General features: G+C 45.7%; 1 protein-coding gene across 4 annotated transcripts in view; it reads right to left on the bottom strand.

The window, feature by feature from the left end:
* Positions 1–4,307: 4,307 nt before the first annotated feature.
* The window catches only part of DAPK2 (death associated protein kinase 2), a 171,307-nt gene continuing 152,254 nt past the window's right edge, over positions 4,308–23,360 (bottom strand). For 3 of the 4 annotated variants that reach the window (XM_023558326.2, XM_064267421.1, XM_023558327.2), the window contains one exon: positions 14,422–14,511. Coding sequence is in view for 1 of the 4 variants with exons in the window: in XM_023558329.2 (XP_023414097.1) it covers positions 4,442–4,522; positions 14,226–14,309; positions 14,422–14,511 (255 nt within the window). In the remaining 3 variants the exon portion in view is untranslated. Of the gene's footprint in view, positions 4,523–14,225; positions 14,310–14,421; positions 14,512–23,360 lie in introns of those variants that run through there. The other variant, XM_023558329.2, reaches the window with a different exon arrangement.

The raw sequence follows: 23,360 nt of genomic DNA, 5'->3' as shown, positions 1-23,360 counted from the left end.
AAAGTTTACTTAGAATGGCTCATCTCAGTAGAACACCATTGAAGATATTATTCTTTAGGGTGTAGCAACAGTGAACAGGACAATGTCAGGATGAAATCAAGCTGGGAAACAGATACAAAGAACATTCTGCAAGACTGTGCCAGATGAAATTTCTTCCAATATCCCAGTCTTCAATTTAGTTTTTTTCACATGTACCTACTTCGGTTGTCTGTGGGGCACAGTGCTAATTTTTTTTTTATTGTACTTTAGATGAAAGTTTACAGAACAAACTAGCTTCTCATTAAACAGTTAGTACACATATTGTTTTATGACATTGGTTAATAACCCCACAACATGTCAACACTCTCCCTTCTTGACCCTGGGTTCCCTATTACCAGCTTTCCTGTCCCCTCCTGCTTTCTAGTCCTTGCCCCTGGGCTGGTGTGCCCCTTTAGTCTCATTTTGTTTTATGGGCCTGTCTAATCTTTGAATGAAGGGTGAACCTCAGCAGTGATTTCATTTTTGAGCTAAAAGGGTATCCGTAGGCCATACTCTCAGGGTTTCTCCAGTCTCTGTCAGGCCAGTAAGTCTGGTCTTTTTTTGAGTGAGAATTTTGTTCGACATTTTTCTCTAGCTCTGTCTGGGTCTCTCTATTGTGATCCCTGTCAGAACAGTCGGTGGTGGTAGCCAGGCACCATCAGGTTGTCCTGGACTCATTCTGGTGGAGGCCATGGTAGTTGTGGTCCATTAGTCCTTTGGACTAATCTTTCCCTTGTATGTTTAGTTTTCTCCATTCTCGTTCAGTCCCAAAGGGGTGAGACCAGTGGAGTATCTTAGATGGCCACTCACAGGCTTTTAAGACCCCAGATACCACTCGCCAAAGTAGAATGTAGAACGTTTTCATTTGTGGTTAACCTTTTATGGTATGGCCTTCATTTGCTTCCAGGAAAAAAAAAAAAAAAACCTTTGGTTAATAAATATGTGCATGGAAAAGGCAAATGCAGTCTAAGATCTGGAGTCAGAAAAGTCAGTGAGACTGACATTAAAACACAGCGCACTAAAATATTTATATGTGTACTTGTGAAATATTGATGCGGCATCCTGCAAACACACAGGCAAACGCCCTGGGGCAGGGCACCCCCGGACCTCGCTAAAGAACTGCCCTTTAACCGAGTAGTTTTCATCACTGGGAATGCTCCATTTACCTCAGAGCACACACTGTTGTCCTTTCAACCTTGAAGTGTCAGCTGGTCAACACATCTTCAGAGCCAACAGAACACACCTGGTTCCCTTGGGCCAGCTGCTGCCACTCATCCTCAGCCACCTGTCAGCAGAGAGGCCACAGGGACTGGGGCCTGTAAGGGAGGGGCATGGGTGTCTGGCTGTTGGGGAGAAGGCTTCTGAGGTGAGAATGCAGAATGTGTGTCCTCAAAGGGCCCCTCTGTCCAGCCTAGCCTCTGGTTCCCAAGGGATTCTGGGAAACCCAGCAGATGCCATCAAACACTACAGAGGTAGGCTGAGCAAAATCGAGCAACAGAGCTTTATGTAACCTAGATGAGAGGAAGGCTGGGAGGAGCAGTCTGCGGGCAGGATGGCAGAGACCTTGATTCCCAGGACTTTTGGAGTGTGGTCACCTTTAGGGTAGGGACCATGCCTGTCCTGCTCTCTGTTCTAACCCAGAACCCAGAACAGTGCCAGGCCCAGAGTGGGAGCCCAACACTGTGGTTCAGTGATAGGGAGCTGGCTACTGAGGTGTCCAAGGGCAGTGTCTTTATTGTGACAAGATGGGCAGAAACAAGTGTGATAATTTCATCCACTTCCAAAAATGAAGAATGAAACAGGGAGCAGCACAAATGGACGAGAACTTGTTAAAAATGAGGCAAAGGTGGTTGGCAGGCAATGCCATAGATAAATATGCGAGTTAATTGTTTAATGAGAAACTAATTTGCTCTGTAAACCTTCATCTAAAGCACAATAAATTAAAAAAAAAAAATTAGGCAAAGTGAACAGTCTTTTCATTTCCTGAATGGTCTACCACAGTCCATCAAACTGAAGAAACGAGCTCTGTACCAGGCATTAGGAAGTCTGAGGTTTCCTTGGACTTATTCATGAACTTGCTGTGTGGTCACGTCCTCTCTCTTCAATAAAATGTAGTGGTTGGGCTGTTGTTGTGTGCCCGCTGAGCCAATTCCAACTCATAGTGACCCTATATGACAGAGTAGAACTGCCCCATAGGTTTTCCCAGGCTGTAATCCTGGACCAGGTCCTACAGTGTGGCTTTGAGTCGGAATTGACTCCACGGCACATAAAAACATTTACAGGAACCGATCGACAAGTCTTTTGTCCTGTGGAGCCACTGGCTGGGTTTGAACCACCAACCTTTCGGTTAACAGCCAGGCATTTGACCACTGCACCAGCAGGGCTCCTTAGCGGCTGGGCTAGGCAAATTCTAAAAGGCTAACCCTGCAATTATGATTAGAAACTTGAGGCTGGGTTTGTCAAAACCATTCACTGCTCTTCTTCCTAGCAGGAGGGAAGCCCTTGCACCCCTGCCACGCTTTACTTTCTAGGAGTTCCCAGTAAGCCCCCCCGTTCTAGAACATTCCAGGTTGACTTACGTTACCAGTCACAGCCATGAGCCCCCCAGGGGCCCTGCGGCCACCTTCCAGAGGCTAGAATGAGCGGCAAAGGTAGGTCTATCTGAGAACTGGGGAGGCCCAGGAGCTAAAGGTCAACTTCTTGTCAACAAGCCACTTCCTCTTACAGGTCCACTCCATTTCTGTCAGAAGCTTTTCTGAAACTGGTTTGCCTTTCTGTCCCATGGGATCACTTTCCCTGGATCCATCCACTAGATGAAGGCACTTGGCGCACTCTCTCATGCAATGTACTTATAACTCACTGCTGACAAAAAGAATGGATGCCTCCCTTTCTCCTCGGGACCTTTTTTTCCATCATGGTTTATATCCTCCCCTCCTTTCTTGGCTCATTTCCTCAGCTCAGATCCCTCACTCACTTTCCAAAACTTCTCTCCCTCTCCTTCCATCTCTTCCCATGTACTTTCTAAACCTCAGTGCCTCATCCTGGCCTTTTTTATTTCTGACTCTTAAGGTCTTCTTCTTGGGTTGATGGTCAGCAACACCATTCTCTCCACCTGGAAAGTAGGGCCCAGATTTCTGTGTCATTAAGGTTCCCTTGCCATATCTACTCAAGGGTCCCGTAATACATGTCTGTTTTCTCTTGCTTCTCCCAGTGGTTCCTTCTTTGCCCTTTTCCACATCTTTAAAAGCTTTCTGCCCCTGTTTTGGCCATAGTTGGCAGGGGTCGTGCTGGCAGTGGCAGAGTGAGTACAAGCATTACGTGTGATATCTGGGCCAGTTTTGGGGTGCTGAGCACCTTTAAGGAAGGATACAGAAGGCAGGCACCTTGCAGTCCAGAGGGGGTGGTTCAGTAAGACCTGCCCACTCAGCACCCCAGCCCTGGGTACTCCCCCACATCACAGGTACCTGGGTTGAAGGAAATCAAAAGCCAAGCAACAGGTAAACAGAAGTTTAATAAAAATGAAAAAACAAACAACAACAATACAACACAATGGGCTTGCAATTGGCTGCTGTAGAAGGTCTGATATGTTGGTCCACCTGACTCCCTGACTACATGTGGGTTCTGGGAGGTCACAGGATTGGTCCCTCATACCCCAAGGTTCACTTCACTCACTTGCCCTGTTCCCATGCAAGCAGCCTCTGTCCTCCTGGTGCTGCTTTTGACCTGGCTGGTTCTGATCTTCCTTGCTCTGTGAGGAAAGCTTCCTGAGCCTGACCTCATCCTACACACCTCACCCTCCCAGGGCTTCTCCCTGGCCCCTCAGAATGCCAGCCAAGCTCCACCCACAGGGATAAAATGAAATCTCCCACCTTCAGTTAGAAGATGGGGATCACTGGACCAGAGTTCCCCTCTCATCCGACACTTCTCTACCATTAGCCCTGCCCAGCTCAGCAGCCTGGCTTTCAGGAAGACAAGGAGGGCTTTTAAAGAGCCAACCTGGGACTCACCTCTGTCCAGGCTCCCAGGTGATGCTGTAACACACTCACGCCCCCACATCCACACACACACACACACACACACACACACACACACACATCCAGGTATGAATGATGTTTGTTTACATAGTTTGCTGAAGTCCACACCCCCACCCCAGGTCCTGAGGTTGGCAGACAGGTAAAAGCCTGTTTTGTGGAGAATTAAGAGCTTCAGGAAGGCTGGAGCCTTCTCTGTAGGAGACAGTCACAGCTCCCAGGGTCTCCCGGCTCCCCTGCAAACTCTTCTGAGTGCTGCTGGCCCTTCTCTCTTGCAAAGCGCTCAGGGATGCAGAATGCCTGGATGCTGGTGATGGTCTGGGTCCAACGGTCTGTGCAGAAGGGAGCCCCTCTGGGCCTGGGCCTCCCGGGCGGCACTGCCACCAGGCCAGCTAAGAGGTGCTACTCCTTCTCCGGGGGTGGAGGGCTTTCCTCCTGGCAATGTCCTCCTCCGCGTCACTCTCACAATTCCTCTGAAAATGAAAAAAGAGGCCCAGGGCAGGGCGTCATGAGATGCCAGGAGTGGGTCAAGCTGGGCAACCTGGGGTGCTACCCCTGAGTCAGGGACCTGCGAGCCAGGGAGGTGAATATTGAAAGGAAGCCTAGGGCTGCTGCCCAGAGACCAGTGTGGGGGCCAGAAGGAACAGAGGGCCCCGAAAGGCAGCCAGGCTGACCCGAGGCCGCCTTCAAGGAGGAAGGAAAGCAGGGAAGGCATCCGAGGGGAATGAGGGTCCAGGACAGACCACATTTTAATACCAGTGAAAGCTGTATCGGAGCCCTTTCTGGCTGCCACATGATCAAGACCACTTGCAGACGTGATCTGTGGGCTGAACTCAGCCTAGAGAGACTGGGAGCTGGGGAGTGAGCCACAGGGCTCCCCAAGATCTGACGGCCACCACTCCACACACCCTCTTTCTTAGCCGACTTAGGCTTCACCTTCAGCAGAGTTTCGTCACACATTTCTTCCAGGGAAATTGTTTCTGAGTTGAATTTTTATGAAGGAGAAAAGTAAAGTGCTGTTCTTCAGCAGGTACTTGGCTAAACCAGAGCTGAGGCAGCCACCCTGGAGGTTCTACTGCCTTTTCATTCAGGCCAAACCGATGTAGCCTAATTATCAAAGTTATTAAAATAAACGCTAATCCAGAAAGCCTTAAAAACCTGTTGCTGTCAAGTCCATTCTGACTCCTGGTGACCCCATGTGTTATAAAGTAGAACTGCTCCATAGGGTTTTCTTGGCTGTAATTTTTACAAAAGCAGATGGCCAGGCCTTTCTTCTGCAGTGCAATCAGGTGGGTTCGAACCATCAACCTTTAGGTTAGTAGTCAGGTACAAACATTTGTGCCACCCAGGGAGCCCAGAAAGCCTTAAGCAAGTCAGAAAAAAGCCATTGTCAGGAAGGCGGGGCCAAGATGGCGGACTAGGTGGACGCTACCGCGGATCCCTCTTGCAACAAAGACTCGGAAAAACAAGGGAATCGATCACGTACATAACAATCTACGAACTCTGAACAACAAGCACAGACTTAGAGACGGAAAACAAACAAATACGGGCAGACAGCGACCGTTTTCAGAACTAGGAGCCAGCGTACCAGGCGGCTCCATTAACATCCGAATACCCGGAGCCAGAGGGAGAATTCAGATAGGGATCTGACTGCATTTTTTTTAGCTGATTACCTGGAAAATCTAGTTTCCCAGTGATGGCTCGGAGACAGCAGTCCATATCAAACCACATAAAGAAACAGACCATGACAGCTTCTCCAATCCCCCAAACAAAAGAATCAAAATCTTTCCCAAATGAAGATACAATCCTGGAATTATCAGATACAGAATATAAAAAACTAATTTACAGAATGCTTAAAGATATCACAAATGAAATTAGGATAAATGCAGAAAAAGCCAAGGAACACACTGATAAAACTGTTGAAGAACTCAAAAAGATTATTCAAGAACATAGTGGAAAAATTAATAAGTTGCAAGAATCCATAGAGAGACAGCATGTAGAAATCCAAAAGATTAACAATAAAATTACAGAATTTGACAACGCAATAGAAAGTCAGAAGAGCAGACTCGAGCAATTAGAATGTAGACTAGGACTTCTGGAGGACCAGGGAATCAACACCAACATAGCTGAAAAAAAATCAGATAAAAGAATTAAAAAAAATGAAGAAACCGTAAGAATCATGTGGGACTCTATCAAGAAGGATAACTTGCGAGTGATTGGAGTCCCAGAACAGGGAGGGGGGACAGAAAACACAGAGAAAATAGTTGAAGAACTCCTGACACAAAACTTCCCTGACATCATGAAAGACGAAAGGATATCTATCCAAGATGCTCATCGAACCCCATTTAAGATTGATCCAAAAAGAAAAACACCAAGACATATTATCATCAAACTTGCCAAAACCAAGGACAAACAGAAAATTTTAAAAGCAGCCAGGGAGAAAAGAAAGGTTTCCTTCAAGGGAGAATCAATAAGAATAAGTTCAGACTACTCAGCAGAAACCATGCAGGCAAGAAGGGAATGGGACGACGTATACAGAGCACTGAAGGAGAAAAACTGCCAACCAAGGATCATATATCCAGCAAAACTCTCTCTGAAATATGAAGGAGAAATTAAGATATTTACAGATAAACACAAGTTTAGAGAATTTGCAAAAACTGAACCAAGACTGCAAGAAATGCTAAAGGAGATTGTTTGGCCTGATGACCAATAATATCAGGTACCAGCACAATACAAGGTCACAAAACAGAACGTCCTGATATCAACGCAACTCAAATAGGGAAAGCACAAAAACAAACAAATTAAGACTAATTCTAAAAAGTAAATAAATAAACAAAATAATACACATAACAGGAAATCACGGAAATCAATAGATAAACGATCACAATAATCAAAAAGAGGGACTAAACATAGGAGGCATTGAACTGCCAGATGGAGAGTGATACAAGGCGATATAGAAGGTTACAAGTTAGGTTTTTACTTAGAAAAATAGGGGTAAATAATAAGGTAACCACAAAAAGGAATATCAATTCCATAACTCAAGAAAAAAGCCAAGAAAAACGTAACGACTCAACAAACACAAAGTTAAACATTATGAAAATGAGGATCTCACAAGCTACTAAGAAAAACGTCTCAGCACAAAAAAGCATGTAGAAAAATGAAATGGCCAACAACACACATGAAAAGGCATCAAAATGACAGCACTAAAAACTTATTTATCTATAATTACCCTGAATGTAAATGGACTAAATGCACCAATAAAGAGACAGAGAGTCACGGACTGGATAAAGAAACACGATCCATCTATATGCTGCCTACAAGAGACACACCTTAGACTTAGAGACACAAACAAACTAAAACTCAAAGGATGGAAAAAAATATATCAAGCAAACAATAAGCAAAAAAGAAGAGGAGTAGCAATATTAATTTCTGACAAAATAGACTTTAGACTTAAATCCACCACAAAGGATAAAGGAGGACACTACATAATGATAAAAGGGACAATTGATCAGGAAGATATAACCATATTAAATATTTATGCACCCAATGACAGGGCTGCAAGATACATAAATCAAATTTTAACAGAACTGAAAAGTGAGATAGACACCTCCACAATTATAGTAGGAGACTTCAACACACCACTATCGGAGAAGGACAGGACATCCAGTAAGAAGCTCAATAGAGACACGGAAGACCTAATTACAACAATCAACCAACTTGACCTCATTGACTTATACAGAACTCTCCACCCAACTGCCACAAAGTATACTTTTTTTTCTAGCGCACATGGAACATTCTCTAGAATAGACCACATATTAGGTCATAAAACAAACCTTTGCAGAATCCAAAACATCGAAATATTACAAAGCATCTTCTCAGACCACAAGGCAATGAAGCTAGAAATCAATAACAGAAAAACGAGGGAAAAGAAATCAAATACTTGGAAAATGAACAATACCCTCCTGAAAAAAGACTGGGTTATAGAAGACATCAAGGAGGGAATAAGAAAATTCATAGACTGCAACGAGAATGAAAATACTTCCTATCAAAACCTCTGGGGCACAGCAAAAGCAGTGCTCAGAGGCCAATTTATATCAATAAATGCACACATACAAAAAGAAGAAAGAGCCAAAATCAGAGAACTGTCCCGACAACTTGAACAAATAGAAAGTGAGCAACAAAAGAACCCATCAGGCACCAGAAGAAAACAAATAATACAAATTAGAGCTGAACTAAATGAATTAGAGAACAGAAAAACAATTGAAAGAATTAACAAAGCCAAAAGCTGGTTCTTTGAAAAAATTAACAAAATTGATAAACCATTGGCTAGACTGACTAAAGAAATACAGGAAAGGAAACAAATAACCCGAATAAGAAACGAGAAGGACCACATCACAACAGAAGCAAATGAAATTAAAAGAATCATTTCAGATTACTACGTAAAATTGTACTCTAACAAATTTGAAAACCTAGAAGAAATGGATAAATTCCTGGAACAATACTACCTACCTAAACTAACACATTCAGAAGTAGAACAACTAAATAGACCCGTAACAAAAAAAGAGATTGAAACGGTAATCAAAAAACTTCCAACAAAAAAAATTCCTGGCCCAGACGGCTTCACTGCAGAGTTCTACCAAACCTTCAGAGAAGACTTAACACCATTACTATTGAAGGTATTTCAAACCATAGAAAAAGACGGAATACTACCCAACTCATTCTATGAAGCTACCATCTCCCTGATACCAAAACCAGGTAAAGACATTACAAAAAAAGAAAATTATAGACCTATATCCCTCATGAACATAGATGCAAAAATCCTCAACAAAATTCTAGCCAATAGAATCCAACAACACATCAAAAAAATAATTCACCCTGATCAAGTGGGATTTATACCAGGTATGCAAGGCTGGTTTAATATCAGAAAAACCATTAATGTAATCCATCACACAAATAAAACAAAAGATAAAAACCACATGATCTTATCAATAGATGCAGAAAAGGCATGTGACAAAGTCCAACACCCATTTATGATAAAAACTCTAACCAAAATAGGAATTGAAGGAAAATTCCTCAACATAATAAAGGGCATCTATATAGAGAAATGCAAAGCCAACAGCCAATATCACTCTAAATGGAGAGAACCTGAAAGTATTTCCCTTGAGAACGGGAACCAGACAAGGATGCCCTTTATCACCACTCTTATTCAACATCGTACTTGAAGTCCTAGCCAGAGCAATTAGGCTAGACAAAGAAATAAAGGGTATCCAGATTGGTAAGGAGGAAGTAAAGCTATCACTATTTGCAGATGACATGGTCGTATACATGGAAAACCCTAAGGAATCCTCCAGAAAACTACTGAAACTAATAGAAGAGTTTGGAAGAGTCTCAGGTTATAAAATAAACATACAAAAATCACTTGGATTCCTCTACATCAACAAAAAGAACACCGAAGAGGAAATCACCAAATCAATACCATTCACAGTAGCCCCCAAGAAGATAAAATACTTAGGAATAAATCTTACCAAGGATGTAAAAGACCTATACAAAGAAAACTATAAAACTCTGCTACAAGAAATTCAAAAGGACATGCTTAAGTGGAAAAACATACCCTGCTCATGGATAGGAAGACTTAACATAGTAAAAATGTCTATTCTACCAAAAGCCATCTATACATATAACGCACTTCCAATCCAAATACCAATGTCATACTTTAAGGGGATAGAGAAACAAATCACGAACTTCATATGGAAGGGAAAGAAGCCTCGGATAAGCAAAACATTACTGAAAAAGAAGAAGAAAGTGGGAGGCCTCACTCTACCTGATTTCAGAACCTATTATACAGCTACAATAGTCAAAACAGCCTGGTACTGGTACAACAACAGGCACATAGACCAATGGAACAGAATTGAGAACCCAGATATAAATCCATCCACGTATGAGCAGCTGATATTTGACAAAGGACCAGTGTCAGTCAATTGGGGAAATGATAGTCTTTTTAACAAATGGTGCTGGCATAACTGGATATCCATTTGCAAAAGAATGAAACAGGACCCATACCTCACACCATGCACAAAAACTAACTCCAAGTGGATCAAAGACCTAAACATAAAGACTAAAATGATAAAGATCATGGAAGAAAAAATAGGATCAACCCTAGGAGCCCTAATACAGGGCATAAACAGAATACAAAACATTACCAAAAATGATGAAGAGAAACCAGATAACTGGGAGCTCCTAAAAATCAAACACCTATGCTCATCTAAAGACTTCACCAAAAGAGTAAAAAGACCACCTACAGACTGGGAAAGAATATTCAGCTATGACATCTCAGACCAGCGCCTGATCTCTAAAATCTACATGATTCTGTCAAAACTCAACCACAAAAAGACAAACAACCCAATCAAGAAGTGGGCAAAGGATATGAACACACATTTCACTAAAGAAGATATTCAGGCAGCCAACAGATACATGAGAAAATGCTCTCGATCATTAGCCATTAGAGAAATGCAAATTAAAACTACGATGAGATTCCATCTCACACCAACTAGACTGGCATTAATCCAAAAAACACAAAATAATAAATGTTGGAGAGGCTGCGGAGAGATTGGAACACTCATACACTGCTGGTGGGATTGTAAAATGGTACAACCACTTTGGAAATCTATCTGGAGTTATCTTAAACAGTTAGAAATAGAACTACCATACGACCCAGAAATCCCACTCCTGGGAATATACCCTAGAGATACAAGAGCCTTCACACAAACAGATATATGCACACCCATGTTTATTGCAGCTCTGTTTACAATAGCAAAAAGCTGGAAGCAACCAAGATGTCCATCAACGGACGAATGGGTAAATAAATTGTGGTATATTCACACAATGGAATACTACGCATCGATAAAGAACAGTGACGAATCTCTGAAACATTTCATAACATGGAGGAATCTGGAAGGCATTATGCTGAGCGAAATGAGTCAGTTGCAAAAGGACAAATATTGTATAAGACCACTATTATAAGATCTTGAGAAATAGAAAAAACGGAGAAGAACACATACTTTTGTGGTTACAAAGGGGGGAGGGAGGGAGGGAGGGAGAGGGCTTTTTATTGATCAATCTGTAGATAAGAACTGCTTTAGGTGAAGGGAAAGACAACACTCAATACAAGGAAGGTCAGCCTAATTGGACTGGACTAAAAGCAAAGAGGTTTCCGGGATAAACTGAAAGCTTCAAAGGTCAGCGAAGCAGGGGCTGGGGTCTGGGGAACATGGTTTGAGGGGACTTCTAAGTCAATGGGCAAAATAATTCTATTATGAAAACATTCTGCATCCCACTTTGAATTGTGGCACCTGGGGTCCTAAATGCCAACAAGTGGCCATCTAAGATACATCAATTGGTCTCAACCCACCTGGAGCAAAGGCAAAGGAAGAACACCGAGGTCACACGACAACTAAGAACCCAAGAGACAGAAAGGGCCACATGATCCAGAGACCTACATTATCCTGAGACCAGAAGAACTAGTTGGTGCCCGGCCACAATCGATGTCTGCCCTGTCAGGGAGCACAACAGACAACTCCTGAGGGAGCAGGAGACCAATGGGATACAGACCCCAAATTCTCATGAAAAGACCATACCTAATGGTATGATTGCGACTAGAGGAATCCCAGAGACAATGCTCCCCAGAACTTCTGATGGCACAGGACAGGAACCATCCCCGAAGACAAATCATCAGGCATGAAAAGGACTGGTCAGTGGGGGGGAGAGAGATGCTGATGAAGAGTGAGCTAATTAAATCAGGTGGACACTGGAGAGTGTGTTGGCAACTCTTGACTGGAGGGGGGATGGGAAGATAGAGAGAGAGGGAAGATGGCAAAATTGGCACGAAACGAGAGACTGTAAGGGCTGACTCAATAGGGGGAGAGCAAGTGGGAGAAGGGAGTAAGATGTGTGTAAACCTACATGTGACAGACTGATTGGAATTGTAAATGTTCACTTGAAGCTTAATAAAAATTAATTATAAAAAAAAAAAAAGCCATTGTCAGATGTCCAGTTTTGATGCTTTCTAAACAAATGGGCCTATCATTCTTTTTTTTTTTTTTTTTTTAAGGAAAGTCCCTTTGGGAAAACTGTAAAACAGATGTCTGGAACCCAATCCTTTTCCATTTGTAGGGTGTGGCATTGAGTTGATGGTGCTGAGTAAAAATAGGACTACTTAAAAATGTTTGCATAAGGACAAAAATTAGGAAAGAAGTTTACAATTTTTCTCAATTACTCCCAGGTCCTCTCACCATGGATTGCATTGTACCCAGCAGCAAGGCCAGGGGTTCAGCCGAAAGGCCTGCCTGCTGCCTGTCACGTGCCTTCTCAAGTCCTATTCTATTTCCCCTGGCCTGAGCCAGCTGGAAATCCAAGGTCGATCAACTTTAGCCAAATACATCCTAGACCAAGCCTGGCTATGACAATAAAAATAACTTGAGCTCTACTGATTAGTAACTTTTTAGTATGAGTCAGAGCCAAACAATAAAAAAGTAAGCTGGGGAAAAGTCCACCTGTCATTAACAGGGATTTTCAGAGGGAGAGAGGCCTGGCCCCTTTGATAGCAGATGAGGAAAGAGGCAAGGGAAGGGATACAGCTCAACCAGGGCCATGTGGATGTTCCAGGCTTGCTGTTGTGTGGCATCAAGTAGAACGGCCCCACAAGGCTTCCCAGGCTGTAATCTTTTTTTTAATTTCTGATTCAAAAATTTGTATACATATTGTTTTGTGACACTGGTTGCAATCCCTATAATCTTCCTGGGAACAGGTCTCTAGGTCTTTTCTCCCATGGAGCTGCTGGAGGGCTCAGACCACCTACCATTTGATTAGCAGCCAAGAGCTTAACCATCACGTCACCAGGGCTTTCTGTTTCAAAGCCTGAGCAAGAGCAGGAATCAACAAGAGCTCAGGCTGAAGAAAGAGGACCCAGGGTGTGTGTGGAGGGATGGGGGAGCTGCAGGGGCTGTGCTGTCTGTGGGGCTGAGCGTGGTGCATCCTGAGGCTGATGGGGCTGCCAGTCTCAGGCAGCTGCCCTCCAGCCCCTTCCTGAGCAGGGAGCCCCCTCCCATCCTGACTTGTGCCATCCCAGACACTGCTGGACCCCTTCACTGTGCTCCGTGAATGGTGGGGAGAGGCTATCCAGGGAACCCCTACCAGTTGAAATACTAACGCATACTGGCTCTGCATTCTAAAATCTACAAAAGGATTTTAAACACCACTGCTAATAATTGCTAACACTTGTTCTAAGAATATATCATTATTTAATCCACATGATTACCCTTTGAGGTCCCACCAGTGCCATTGAGTCAATTCCTACTCATAGGGACTATTATTAACCCCATTTTACAAATGAGGCAATTTTGGCACAGAGAGGTTAAGTGATGTTTCCAAGGTCACACAGCTAGTAAATGCAGATTTGAATCCTGACAGTCTGGCTTCAGAGGCCACACTCTTGACCAGTATATCATAAGCCTCTCCTTTTAAATGTACATAAAACTATAACAAGCTAATCAATATGTCATCTAAATCCTGTTATTAATATCCTTGATAATTCTAATCTAAAGCAAAACAGAAATGGAAAAGTGGAAAACAGAATCAGAAACTCCCATTCTAAAGTAGATTTGTGGACTGTCAGGAACAATGGTGGTGTAGTGGTTAAGAGCTCGGCTACTAACCAAAAGGTTGGCAGTTTGAATCTTCCAGCCACTCCTTGGAAACCCTATGGGGCAGTTCTGCTCTGTCCTATAGGGTCACTACGAGTCAGGATTAACTTGATGGTAACAGGTTTCGTTTGGTTTTTTTGAGGTAGCATCATTATCCAGAGTCCCCACGGTCCCCAGTGGGCTGGGGAAAGGCTGGGGGTTGTGGAGTGGCAGCAGCAGCTCTTTTGGAGCCCCCGCCCCCCCCCAGAAAAGAATTTGAGAACCTCCAAAAGTTCACCCTGCCGGGTCAGAGAACTCCCTTCCAGAACCACCCCAGAGGGCCTCCCTGAACACATGGCTTCTTCTGACCACGCTCCAGCCTCCAGTGCAGCAGAGAACCAGACCAGTGGGAGCTGGCTGGAAACAGTTAAAAGCCACCTGTCTCAGGGGGAAGGGGCAGGGGCGGGGGCTCCAGGAAGAGGGCACTGCATTTACCCACCAGGTCCTCATCTGGCCTCAGATGCACCTTCTTCATCAGGGAGCGGGTGAGGTGGTTACACAAGGAGACAATGCTGAAGGACAGCTGAAAGGAAGAAGAGAGAAGGAACCGCAGGTGAGACTGTGCACGGAGACCTGGGGAGACACCAGGAGCCCCGCCTGTTCCCCCTTTTCCCCCCACCCCGACCCTGACATACCTTCCATCGCCGGCGCACATACTGCTTCTTGAAGTTCTCCAAGTTGATCAGGGACTCCCTGCGCACCATGGCTTGCTGGTTGTCCACGGGCTGAGAGACAAAGCAAGGAGTGGTGGATGACGCTGGCCTTTTAATGGCACCCCCATCTTTGCAGAACCCCCAGCCACACACAGTCCTTCGCCCGACCCTGGCGCCTCCTCACCGGGCAGGGCGTGCAGCCGGAGCATAGCAATATGGCCACACGGCTACAGATGTCTCAGCTATTCAGGAGATGCCCTTGGTGCCCCTGAGCTATTATTACCTCAGCCAGGCACACAAGCCTGTTTGGCAGGAGGCTCAGCCTCTGCTGAAGGGGAAAAGCAGGAGGTAGGGACATTAATCACAGGGCCACTTTCAGGGGGACGGTCATTTTACACCAGTCCAGGAAGCCCAGCATACACTGGGCCAGTCCGGGCTTAGCAAAATGGGTGCCTTGTTGGCAGACGGGGCATTGTTAGCTGCCGCAGTCAGCCCCTGACTCATAGTGACCCCATGCACGATGGAACAAAATGCTGCCTGGTCCTGTGCCATTCCCACAATCAGGTGGGGATTGGACCATTGTGATCCATACAGTTTTCCCTGGATGGTCTTCAGAAGTAGGTTGCCAAGCCTTTCTTCCTATTTCATCTCAGTCTGGTTGTTCTGCTGAAAGCTGTTCAGCATCATAGCAACATGCAAGCCTCCACTGACAGATGGGTGGTGGCTGCACATAAAGTGCACTGGCCAGGAATTGAACCTGTGTTTCCTGCATGGAAGGTGAGAATTCTATCCCTGAACCACTAATGCAACCCAGAGAGGGCATTACCCAGTTGCCATCAAGTCAATTCTGACTTGTGGCAACCCCAGGGTTGCAGGGTAGAACTGCGCTCCATAGGGTTTTCATGGCTGTAACCTTTCAGAAGCAGATGGCCAGGCCTTTCTTCCCAGGCACCACTGGGTGGGTTTTCAAGCTGCTCACCTTTCATTTAGTGGCTGAGCAAGTAACTATTTGTGCCACCCAGACAGGGCATAAGTACTCCACTAAAAAATAAATTGAAGGCAACAGTGACATCAATGGGAATAGAGAGGTGACGGGCCAGCAGTCAAGGCTCAGCTTAAATCCTGCCTCCTCCAAGAAACACGGCATGGCTTGTTTTAGCCTCAGTTTTCTCATCTGTAATACTGAGCTATTAACACCATGTCACTGGGTTGTTTGTTAGGGATTAAATGAATACAGGTATGTAAGGTGTTAGCACTGCTCAGTTAATAGCAATAAATTATCATTAGTCTTCCTGCCCTCTCCGTGCCCTCTTCAATGCTCCCTTTTGTAAAATGAGGTTTTCCTGGGTCAAGAGATGAGCTTCAGGGGTTTTGTGAATCTCCTGAAGTGGTTTGCAAATTTTAGTGTGTAAATTTGGTACACGAGTGTTCATAGCATCGTTGTTCATAGTAGCCAAAAAGTGGAAACAACCCAAATGTCCATCAACTGAGGAATGGACAAACAAAATGTGACCTATCTATACAATGGAGTAGTATACAGCCATAAAAAGGGATGACCTACTGATACATGCTACAACACAGACGAACCTTGGAAACCTGGTGCTGAGTGAAAGAAGCCAGACACAAAAGGTCACATATTGTATGATTCCATTGATATGAAATGCCCAGAATAGGCAAGTCCATAGAGACAGAAGGTAGATTAGGGGTTTCCGGGGGATGGAGGGAGGGAGGAAACGAGGAGTGACTGACTGCTAATGGGTATGGGGTTTCTTTTTGGGGTGGTGAGAAGGTTCTGGAATTAGATAGTGGTGATGGTTGCATAACTGTGAATATACTAAATGCCACTGAATTGTACACTTTAAAATGGCGGATTCTCTAGTATGTGAATTATATCTCGATAAAAAAAAGTAGTGTGTATGTACAGACAAGCATTTCTTCTGAGGACAATCAGTGGCTTTCATCGATTCTTAAGGACTCCATGACCTCAAGAAAATGAAGAACTGCCCGGAAGGATACACAAAGTCCCATCCGGCTCTGTGAGTTCTCTTCCCTCTTACAGCCTTATCCCTGCCATACCTCATTTAGCCCCTGGGTGAGTGCTCAGGGAGGTGGCTCACTGATTCCCGAGTCCTGGCCTTGTCTCCTAAATACACTTGCAGGGACCTCCATCCATTCTTGCTTATTGTTCTTCATAAACAACATGAAGAGGCTGTTAGGCACTAGGAGGAGGCCAGTGCATATTGTGACCCATTCTGCTTTGCACTTGACATCTTCTGTCAGGAGGCCACTGCCATGTCCCCACCTCCCACCCCTGGAAGGCCTCTGTGATGAATAATGTTGTATGTCAACTTGGGTGGGCCATGATCCTCAATGGTTTGGTAATTATGATGTAGTCTGGCAGCTTTTTAATGATGTAATCATCTCCATAATAAGATCTGATATAATGTGATCACCTCCATGATGAGATCTGTTGTGAGCAGACTGTTAAAAAGGAGTTTCCTTGGGGGTGTGGCCTGCATCCAATATAGGTGGACTTACTGGCAAGGCTTGCTGGCTTTTGTTTGGTCTGGATCCTGCAGCTGGCTCCTGTTCATCTGACCTCCAGTTCTTGGGACTTGAGCTAGCACCTTACCTGCCATCTTTCTGGCTAATCTTGGACACGTTGGCCTCCACAGCCTGTGAGCCAGAGGCCTGCTATCTGACCTTCCCATCTTAGATTCACCAGCACTTGTGGCTACATGAGTCAGGAGAAACCTCCAGCCTGACCCACAGACTTGGGACTTTCCAGCTTCTACAACTGCATGAGCCACTTTCTTTATATAAATCTTTTTTTATACATATTTATAAGCTGCGCTGGTTTTGCTTCTCTAGAGAACCCAACTTAAGACACCTCCATGTGTTTCAAAGCCCAGTTCAAATGTGGCTTCCTCCAAGACAGCTTCCAAGAAACGTCTCCCCCCAGGGCGACCAAAGCACACGTGTGCCCCTTTACTGTGGATAGAACCTTCTCAACAGCTTTGCAGTGGAGTCTTCCTCTACTGGCAAACAACTAAGGACACAGAAAGTAACTTCTTTCTGTTTATGTCACTGTTCCATTCCCTGTCTCCCACCCTCACCCAGAGCCTACAACAGTGGGTCCTCAATAGTTGCAGGTTAAACTGTTTCCCTGAGCTGCTGAAGAGACAAACTGGAATGAAATCCCAGGACCTGGGACCTGCACACTCCCACTGCTGAGAGGCCCAGGTCCCTGACCAGCCCCATCACTGACAGACCAAGGAAGCCCTCGCTATGGCTCTTTGTGGGGAGCAGCGAGGTGTGGCGTTCTGTGGAGGCTCAGGGAGCAGGGAGGAGAGTGCAAACTGGATGGGGGTGGGGGAGGAGAAAGCTGGGGCCATTCACCCTCCAAAACTGGAGTTCAGTGGTTAGGGCCCAAGAGGACAGGAGGGGAAAGAGAGGAGGGGAGGGAAGGACAACACAGAGAAGGAGGAGAAGAGAAAAAAATGAGGGTGCTGAGAGGACCATCAGGCCATCCTTGCCACTCCCCACTCTTTCCTTAGCCACCTGTTACCTCCTCTGCTACACCTGCAAGACCAGCTCTGGGTCTAGGTCCACTTGGCAGGGAAACGCAGGAAGCAGAGGGCCATACGTCTGAGTACCAGGCCTGCTCCTCCTCTCAAACCTTCCAGTGGCTCCCCAGTGCACTGGGGATAGAACCCAACATCCTCATAGAGACCCCAAGGCCTGCACCATCTGCTCCTTTTCCAATCAAATTTCCTAGCTCTCTCCTTCCTGTACTTTCGGCTCCACTGACAGGTCAGTTTGATGAGGCAAAATTAGTAGACTCTGAGAGTAAAGAGGCCTCTTTTTGTCCACTTAGTTATTGGCACCCTTGTCCAGGAGAGGATGGGCACTTTGGCCAAACCCCAGGCCTGAAAGGTCAACAAGCAGGCTAGGAGAGTGGTGCCAGGTGCTGAGTAGTGGGACCCAATGAAGGCCGTTAATGGCAGATGATGCAATTACTTCTAGAGCCTTATCTATACGCTACACACAATGGCATGCACCCCCAGCAGGAGGCCATCCGCTATAAATCTGTCAGGCCGGCCTTTCCTCATCAATGGGCCTCCCTTGGTTACTAAGAGGCTAGCCAAGTGCTGATGCTGTAGGCTCAGCCTCAAAAGTCAGAGGAGTGTAAATTCTGTGGCAAACTCTGTTCCCAGAAGGAATGTGGCATTACTCCTTTCGATTAAATTGGGGGGAGCGTGGGGGACATGGAGCTCTGCTCTACCTTCTTCTGATGCTCCCCTCTCTGTAAACACTGTGTTCCATCTAACCAGGTCCTAGGAATGTGGCTGGTGTCTTGGGAAAATGTTGGGAAGGGAGGTGAGAAGAAAACAAGCTGTGGCTGAAGTCAGGTTTTGTTTATGCAGATGTGGAGTGTGCTAGGTCAGCAGGGAGAGCCACCGAAGAGATAGACGAAGCAGCCGCCCTCCAAGGGATCGAAATGGAACCCTTGCTTTCCAGGGGAGGCGCCCCCCAGGGATGCTCTCTAAATACCACAACCTCCTCTAGAAACTGTAAACAGATGGCAACTTTTTAAGCCTCATCCATGCCATTGCTCCAGCCCCATTCTCCCTGGAAAGCCAGGGCCATCCACCTGGAAACCCACTTGTGTTTCCTGCCCAGGACTGTCACTCTGGGCCTCGCTTCTTCACCTGCCTTAGCAAGTCTCTCTGAAGGCGGCCCCCACACCTGTCTCCCTTTCACCGACTGTTTCTATGGCTGGAGCCTGGGCCCTGCTGGCCTCATCCACCTGTTCTCCCAGGAAAGGAGCACAGGAGACTTATAAAGGAGCCAACAGAGCTGCAGAAAGGCTGTGAATGCAGGTTGTCCCCCACAGCCAACAAGCCAATGCAAGAAATGCCCATTTTCCTGCCTCTCCTGTTCTCACCTTTCTGAGTTAGGTCTCAACATGTACACATTCTCTTTTAATCCTCTTCTCTGGGACTGGCAATTTTCTGAGCAATTTTTTTGTCCCCAAGAAAATCTTTAAAAGCTGTCTCTCTGGTATTGTTACAAAAGACAATAGACTTCAGAGACATAACATCCTAATGTCACATGTGACCTGTGTTTGGACCGTGATTTGAACAAACCAACTATAACAGGGCACCTTTGCAAAAAGTGGGGAAATGAAAACCAAGGTGATATTAAGGAATTATTGCTGATTTTGTCAGGTGTAAAAATAGCATGGCGGTTATATTACAAAGACAAGTCTTTTCACAATAGCCAAAAGGCAGAAACAACCCAAATGTCCATCCAAGGACGAACGGATATCCATACTGTTGTCTTTGTTGTTGTGCGCCATTGAGTCGATTCTGACTCATAGTGATTCTATAGGGCAGAGTAGAACTGCCCATAGGGTTTCCAAGGAGCGACTGGTGGATTCGAACTGCTAACTTTTTGGTTAGCTATCCATATAATGAAATATTATTCAGACATAAAAAGGAATGAAGTATTGATACGTGCTACAATGGCTAAGCAAAAGAAATCAGTCACAAAGGACCACGCATTGCATGATCCCATTTATAGGAAATATTCAGAAGAAGTAGAGACAGAAAATAGAATAGCGATTGCCAGGGACTTGGGGGTGCCAGAGAAGAATAGGGAGTGACTGCCTAACGGGTGCGCGATGTTCTCTTGCAGTGACGGAAATGTTTTGGAACTAGACAGGTGGTGGTTGCGCAACACTGTGAATGTCCTAAATGGCCCTGAATTCTTCACTTTACAACAGCGAATTTTATGTTACATGAATTCATCTCAATGATTAAAAAAAAAATTTTTTTTTAAGTCCATGAAAAAGAAAAAAGGAATGTCCTTATCAGTTAGAGCTACATGCTAAAAGATTTTTATGAGTTAAATAAACCTAAAGTTTGCTCCAGGATCCTCCTGAGAAGCAAAGATGGCGAGACTTTGTCTTACATACTTTGGACACTTTATCAGCAGGGACCAGTCCCTGGAGAAGGACATCATGCTTGGTAGAGGGTCAGCAAAAAAGAGGAAACCCTCAATGAGATGGATTGACACAGTGGCTGCAACAATGGGCTCAAACAGTTGTGAGGATGGCACAGGGCCAGGCAGTGTTTCGTTCTATTGTACATAGGGTCGCTATGAGTCAGACCCAACTCGATGGCACCTAACAACAAGAAAGTTTGCTCTAAAATACTCCACAAAAATTGGTGGAGAGACAGATGAAAGTTGGTTAACCATGTCTTGAATAGTGTTGAAGCTGGTAATAGGTACATGGGAAACACCATTTTCTGTGCTTTTGTGCAAATTTTGAAAAATTTCCGTAACAAAAAGTTAAAAGCAAAAACTCTCCCTCTCTTTAGCCTCTGTGATGGCACCCGGCAGTTCCAGGTTTCTGACCCCAATCGGGGCTCACCCCCTGCAGCAGGGAGGGGTCGGCAAGCAGGGAGCCCTTCCCTGGGAAGGCTTCTGCTCTCTGCCACCCCCCTTCCCTTTTTGCAATTGGAATTCATCTCTCTCCTGTTTTCTGAAATATTAACCCATTGCTGTGGAGTTGATTGCAAGTCATAGTGAACCCATAGGACAGAACAGAACTGCTCCATAGGGTTTCAAAGGCTGTAAATCTTTATGGAAGCAGACTGCCACATCTTTCTCCCACAGAGTGGCTGGTGGGTTGGAGCCACCTTTCTGTTTGCAGACGAGCGCTTAATCACTGTGCCACCAAGGCTCCTTATCTGAAATATTAGTTACCTCCACTTTATCTCTCACTACTGCCTTTCCCATCTCCCGCTTGGTCAGGTTCCCTCTGTCCCAAACACTGCATCTCTTATTCAGGGGTTGTCTCATTCTTATCTGTCTCCTCCCCCCTGAGCTGGAGCACAATCAAGGTTTGTTCAACTGAACTGGTCCCTTCTGCTCCCCCTGCTCCTTGAATATGCCTGCTGCTGAGTCTCCTCTACCGGGCAAAGAATCCTTTCCACAGGCCAAGAGTTTCCCAGGCCATTCAGCTCCACAGACATTTACAGGAGGTGGCAGTGGGGGTGATAGCTGGGCACAGAGCCACCTCGATCCAGACTGACTGGGCTTCGTGATCAAATGAGTTGGGGAACCGCCATCTTCGTAATCACCTACAGCGTATGTGGGGGGAGACACTCCATGGAGGAGGCCCTGGCTTCTGCTGTCATTATTACCCCCCTCCAGCCCTCCCTGCCAGCCTCTGGCATCAGCACAATCACCAATTACCAGACTGTCTCCACCCTTCCCATCCAAGGGCAGACAATCATAGCCTGATGCATCTGCCTCGGAGCCGGGACAAGATGGTGCCTCCCCCAGCTGCTGACTCTCCCAGTGATTCTCATTGGGAATTATTGTTCAGGAAAATGTCACACACCACGCTCCCACCCTCTAAAGCCCAGGATGGTATTTGAGCAGAGCACAGAGGTCAACCTTTTAATTCACAGTCTGGTAAATTACAAACCTGCAGTGAGGGTAGAGGGGCATGCACACAGAGCAGCACCTCCTCCTAGGTACCAGAGACACAGTCCATGCGCCAACCCCATCCCCAGAGGTAACGCCGGCCTGCCTTCGCCTGCCATCGGTAAGATGCCAGCGGCTGGGCATGTGGACGAGTTAAGCAGGTTCTCCAGCTAGGCCTTCCGTAACACAGCGTGTCCTTGGCCTCCTTGGGTTCCCCTCGGCATCAGGTTTTGATGCCAAAGGAGGGTGGGAGAAGGGCTAGCCAGGTGACAGAAGGAAGGTCACAATCTTCTCTGATTTTCCAGAAGATTTGGAGGGGGGTTCTCAGCTCACTTCCATTTGTCTTTAGACACTGTTTGTACAGAGAAGCGTCTGTTTACGAAACATCTAGATGAGCAGTAGTTACTGACAACTGGACGTGAACACAGGGAGCTGCAGTCCACTAACGTGAGAAAAACCACTTTTGGGTTCTGACCCCAGTTCTGGGGCTGACTAGTTGGTTGACAAGCCCAGCTTATAAGTGAGGGTGTAGGGGGCTCACCCCCAAGGGCTCTCTCAGCACAAACAGTGTGTGGCTGACCCCATGATTCTAAAACAGCCACTTCTCCTCCCACTCTCCCTCGTCTCCCTAACTCGAATCATCGCAACATTTCCCTCTTTTACTGCATTTTCTTTTGACCTTCACAAGAAAGTTTGCCCTGCTTTGCTGAATTGGCAGCTTGTGTCCTTAGGAGGCCTGGCTGGCTGGGGTAAAGTTCTGCTGACATGACCCAAGGGACCTTTCATATTTGCATTGTCTGACGCCAAACAGTGTCACGGGGTCACTATGAGTCGGAATCAACTCGAGGGCAACGAGTTGTTTTTAAGCCAAATGAGTACACAAAGTCCTAGACAGGGCAGGTAAGTCCTTGGAAAGATTGTAGCTGGGTCATTGTACCAATTCTACCACGTTGGGTGTAGGGGGGAAAAACAGGATTTTTGTTGTCTTGCATTGACTCCAAGATGCACATTCTCAGATCTCTGAAGTCAGGATGCATCTCCAAGTCAATGATGTTATTCCTTCAGTATCAGCTTGGAGTGAAGGCAGATACTCCCAGAGAGGACTACCCTGCTTCACCAGCCATCTGGGGCCAGCTAGCCCCAGATCGTTTTCCATTAGTCTCTCTACATGAGGTTTTGTGGATCACACTGAGAGTGCGAATCCAGAAAGCCAACCTATGTGAGCATGTCTGGCCTGGGGCTCCTACTGACAGGGGAGGGTTTTCCATCCCTCACTGAGTGTCTAGGTTGAGATACACAGGTTTCCTTGCCTTCCCTTTCTGCGTGGTGGCTTTATTTACCCTCTCACAGAGGATGTCCCAGCTCTATGTGGGGGTCTCTTATTGGACTCCCCATCTTGGACTTTTTTCTTTCTTAAACCA

Source organism: Loxodonta africana, chromosome 13 (assembly GCF_030014295.1).
Source record: "Loxodonta africana isolate mLoxAfr1 chromosome 13, mLoxAfr1.hap2, whole genome shotgun sequence".
Lineage (NCBI taxonomy): Eukaryota > Metazoa > Chordata > Mammalia > Proboscidea > Elephantidae > Loxodonta > Loxodonta africana.
The sequence above is the reverse complement of the archived record's forward strand: the minus strand, read 5'-3'. Positions and strand labels throughout refer to the sequence as shown.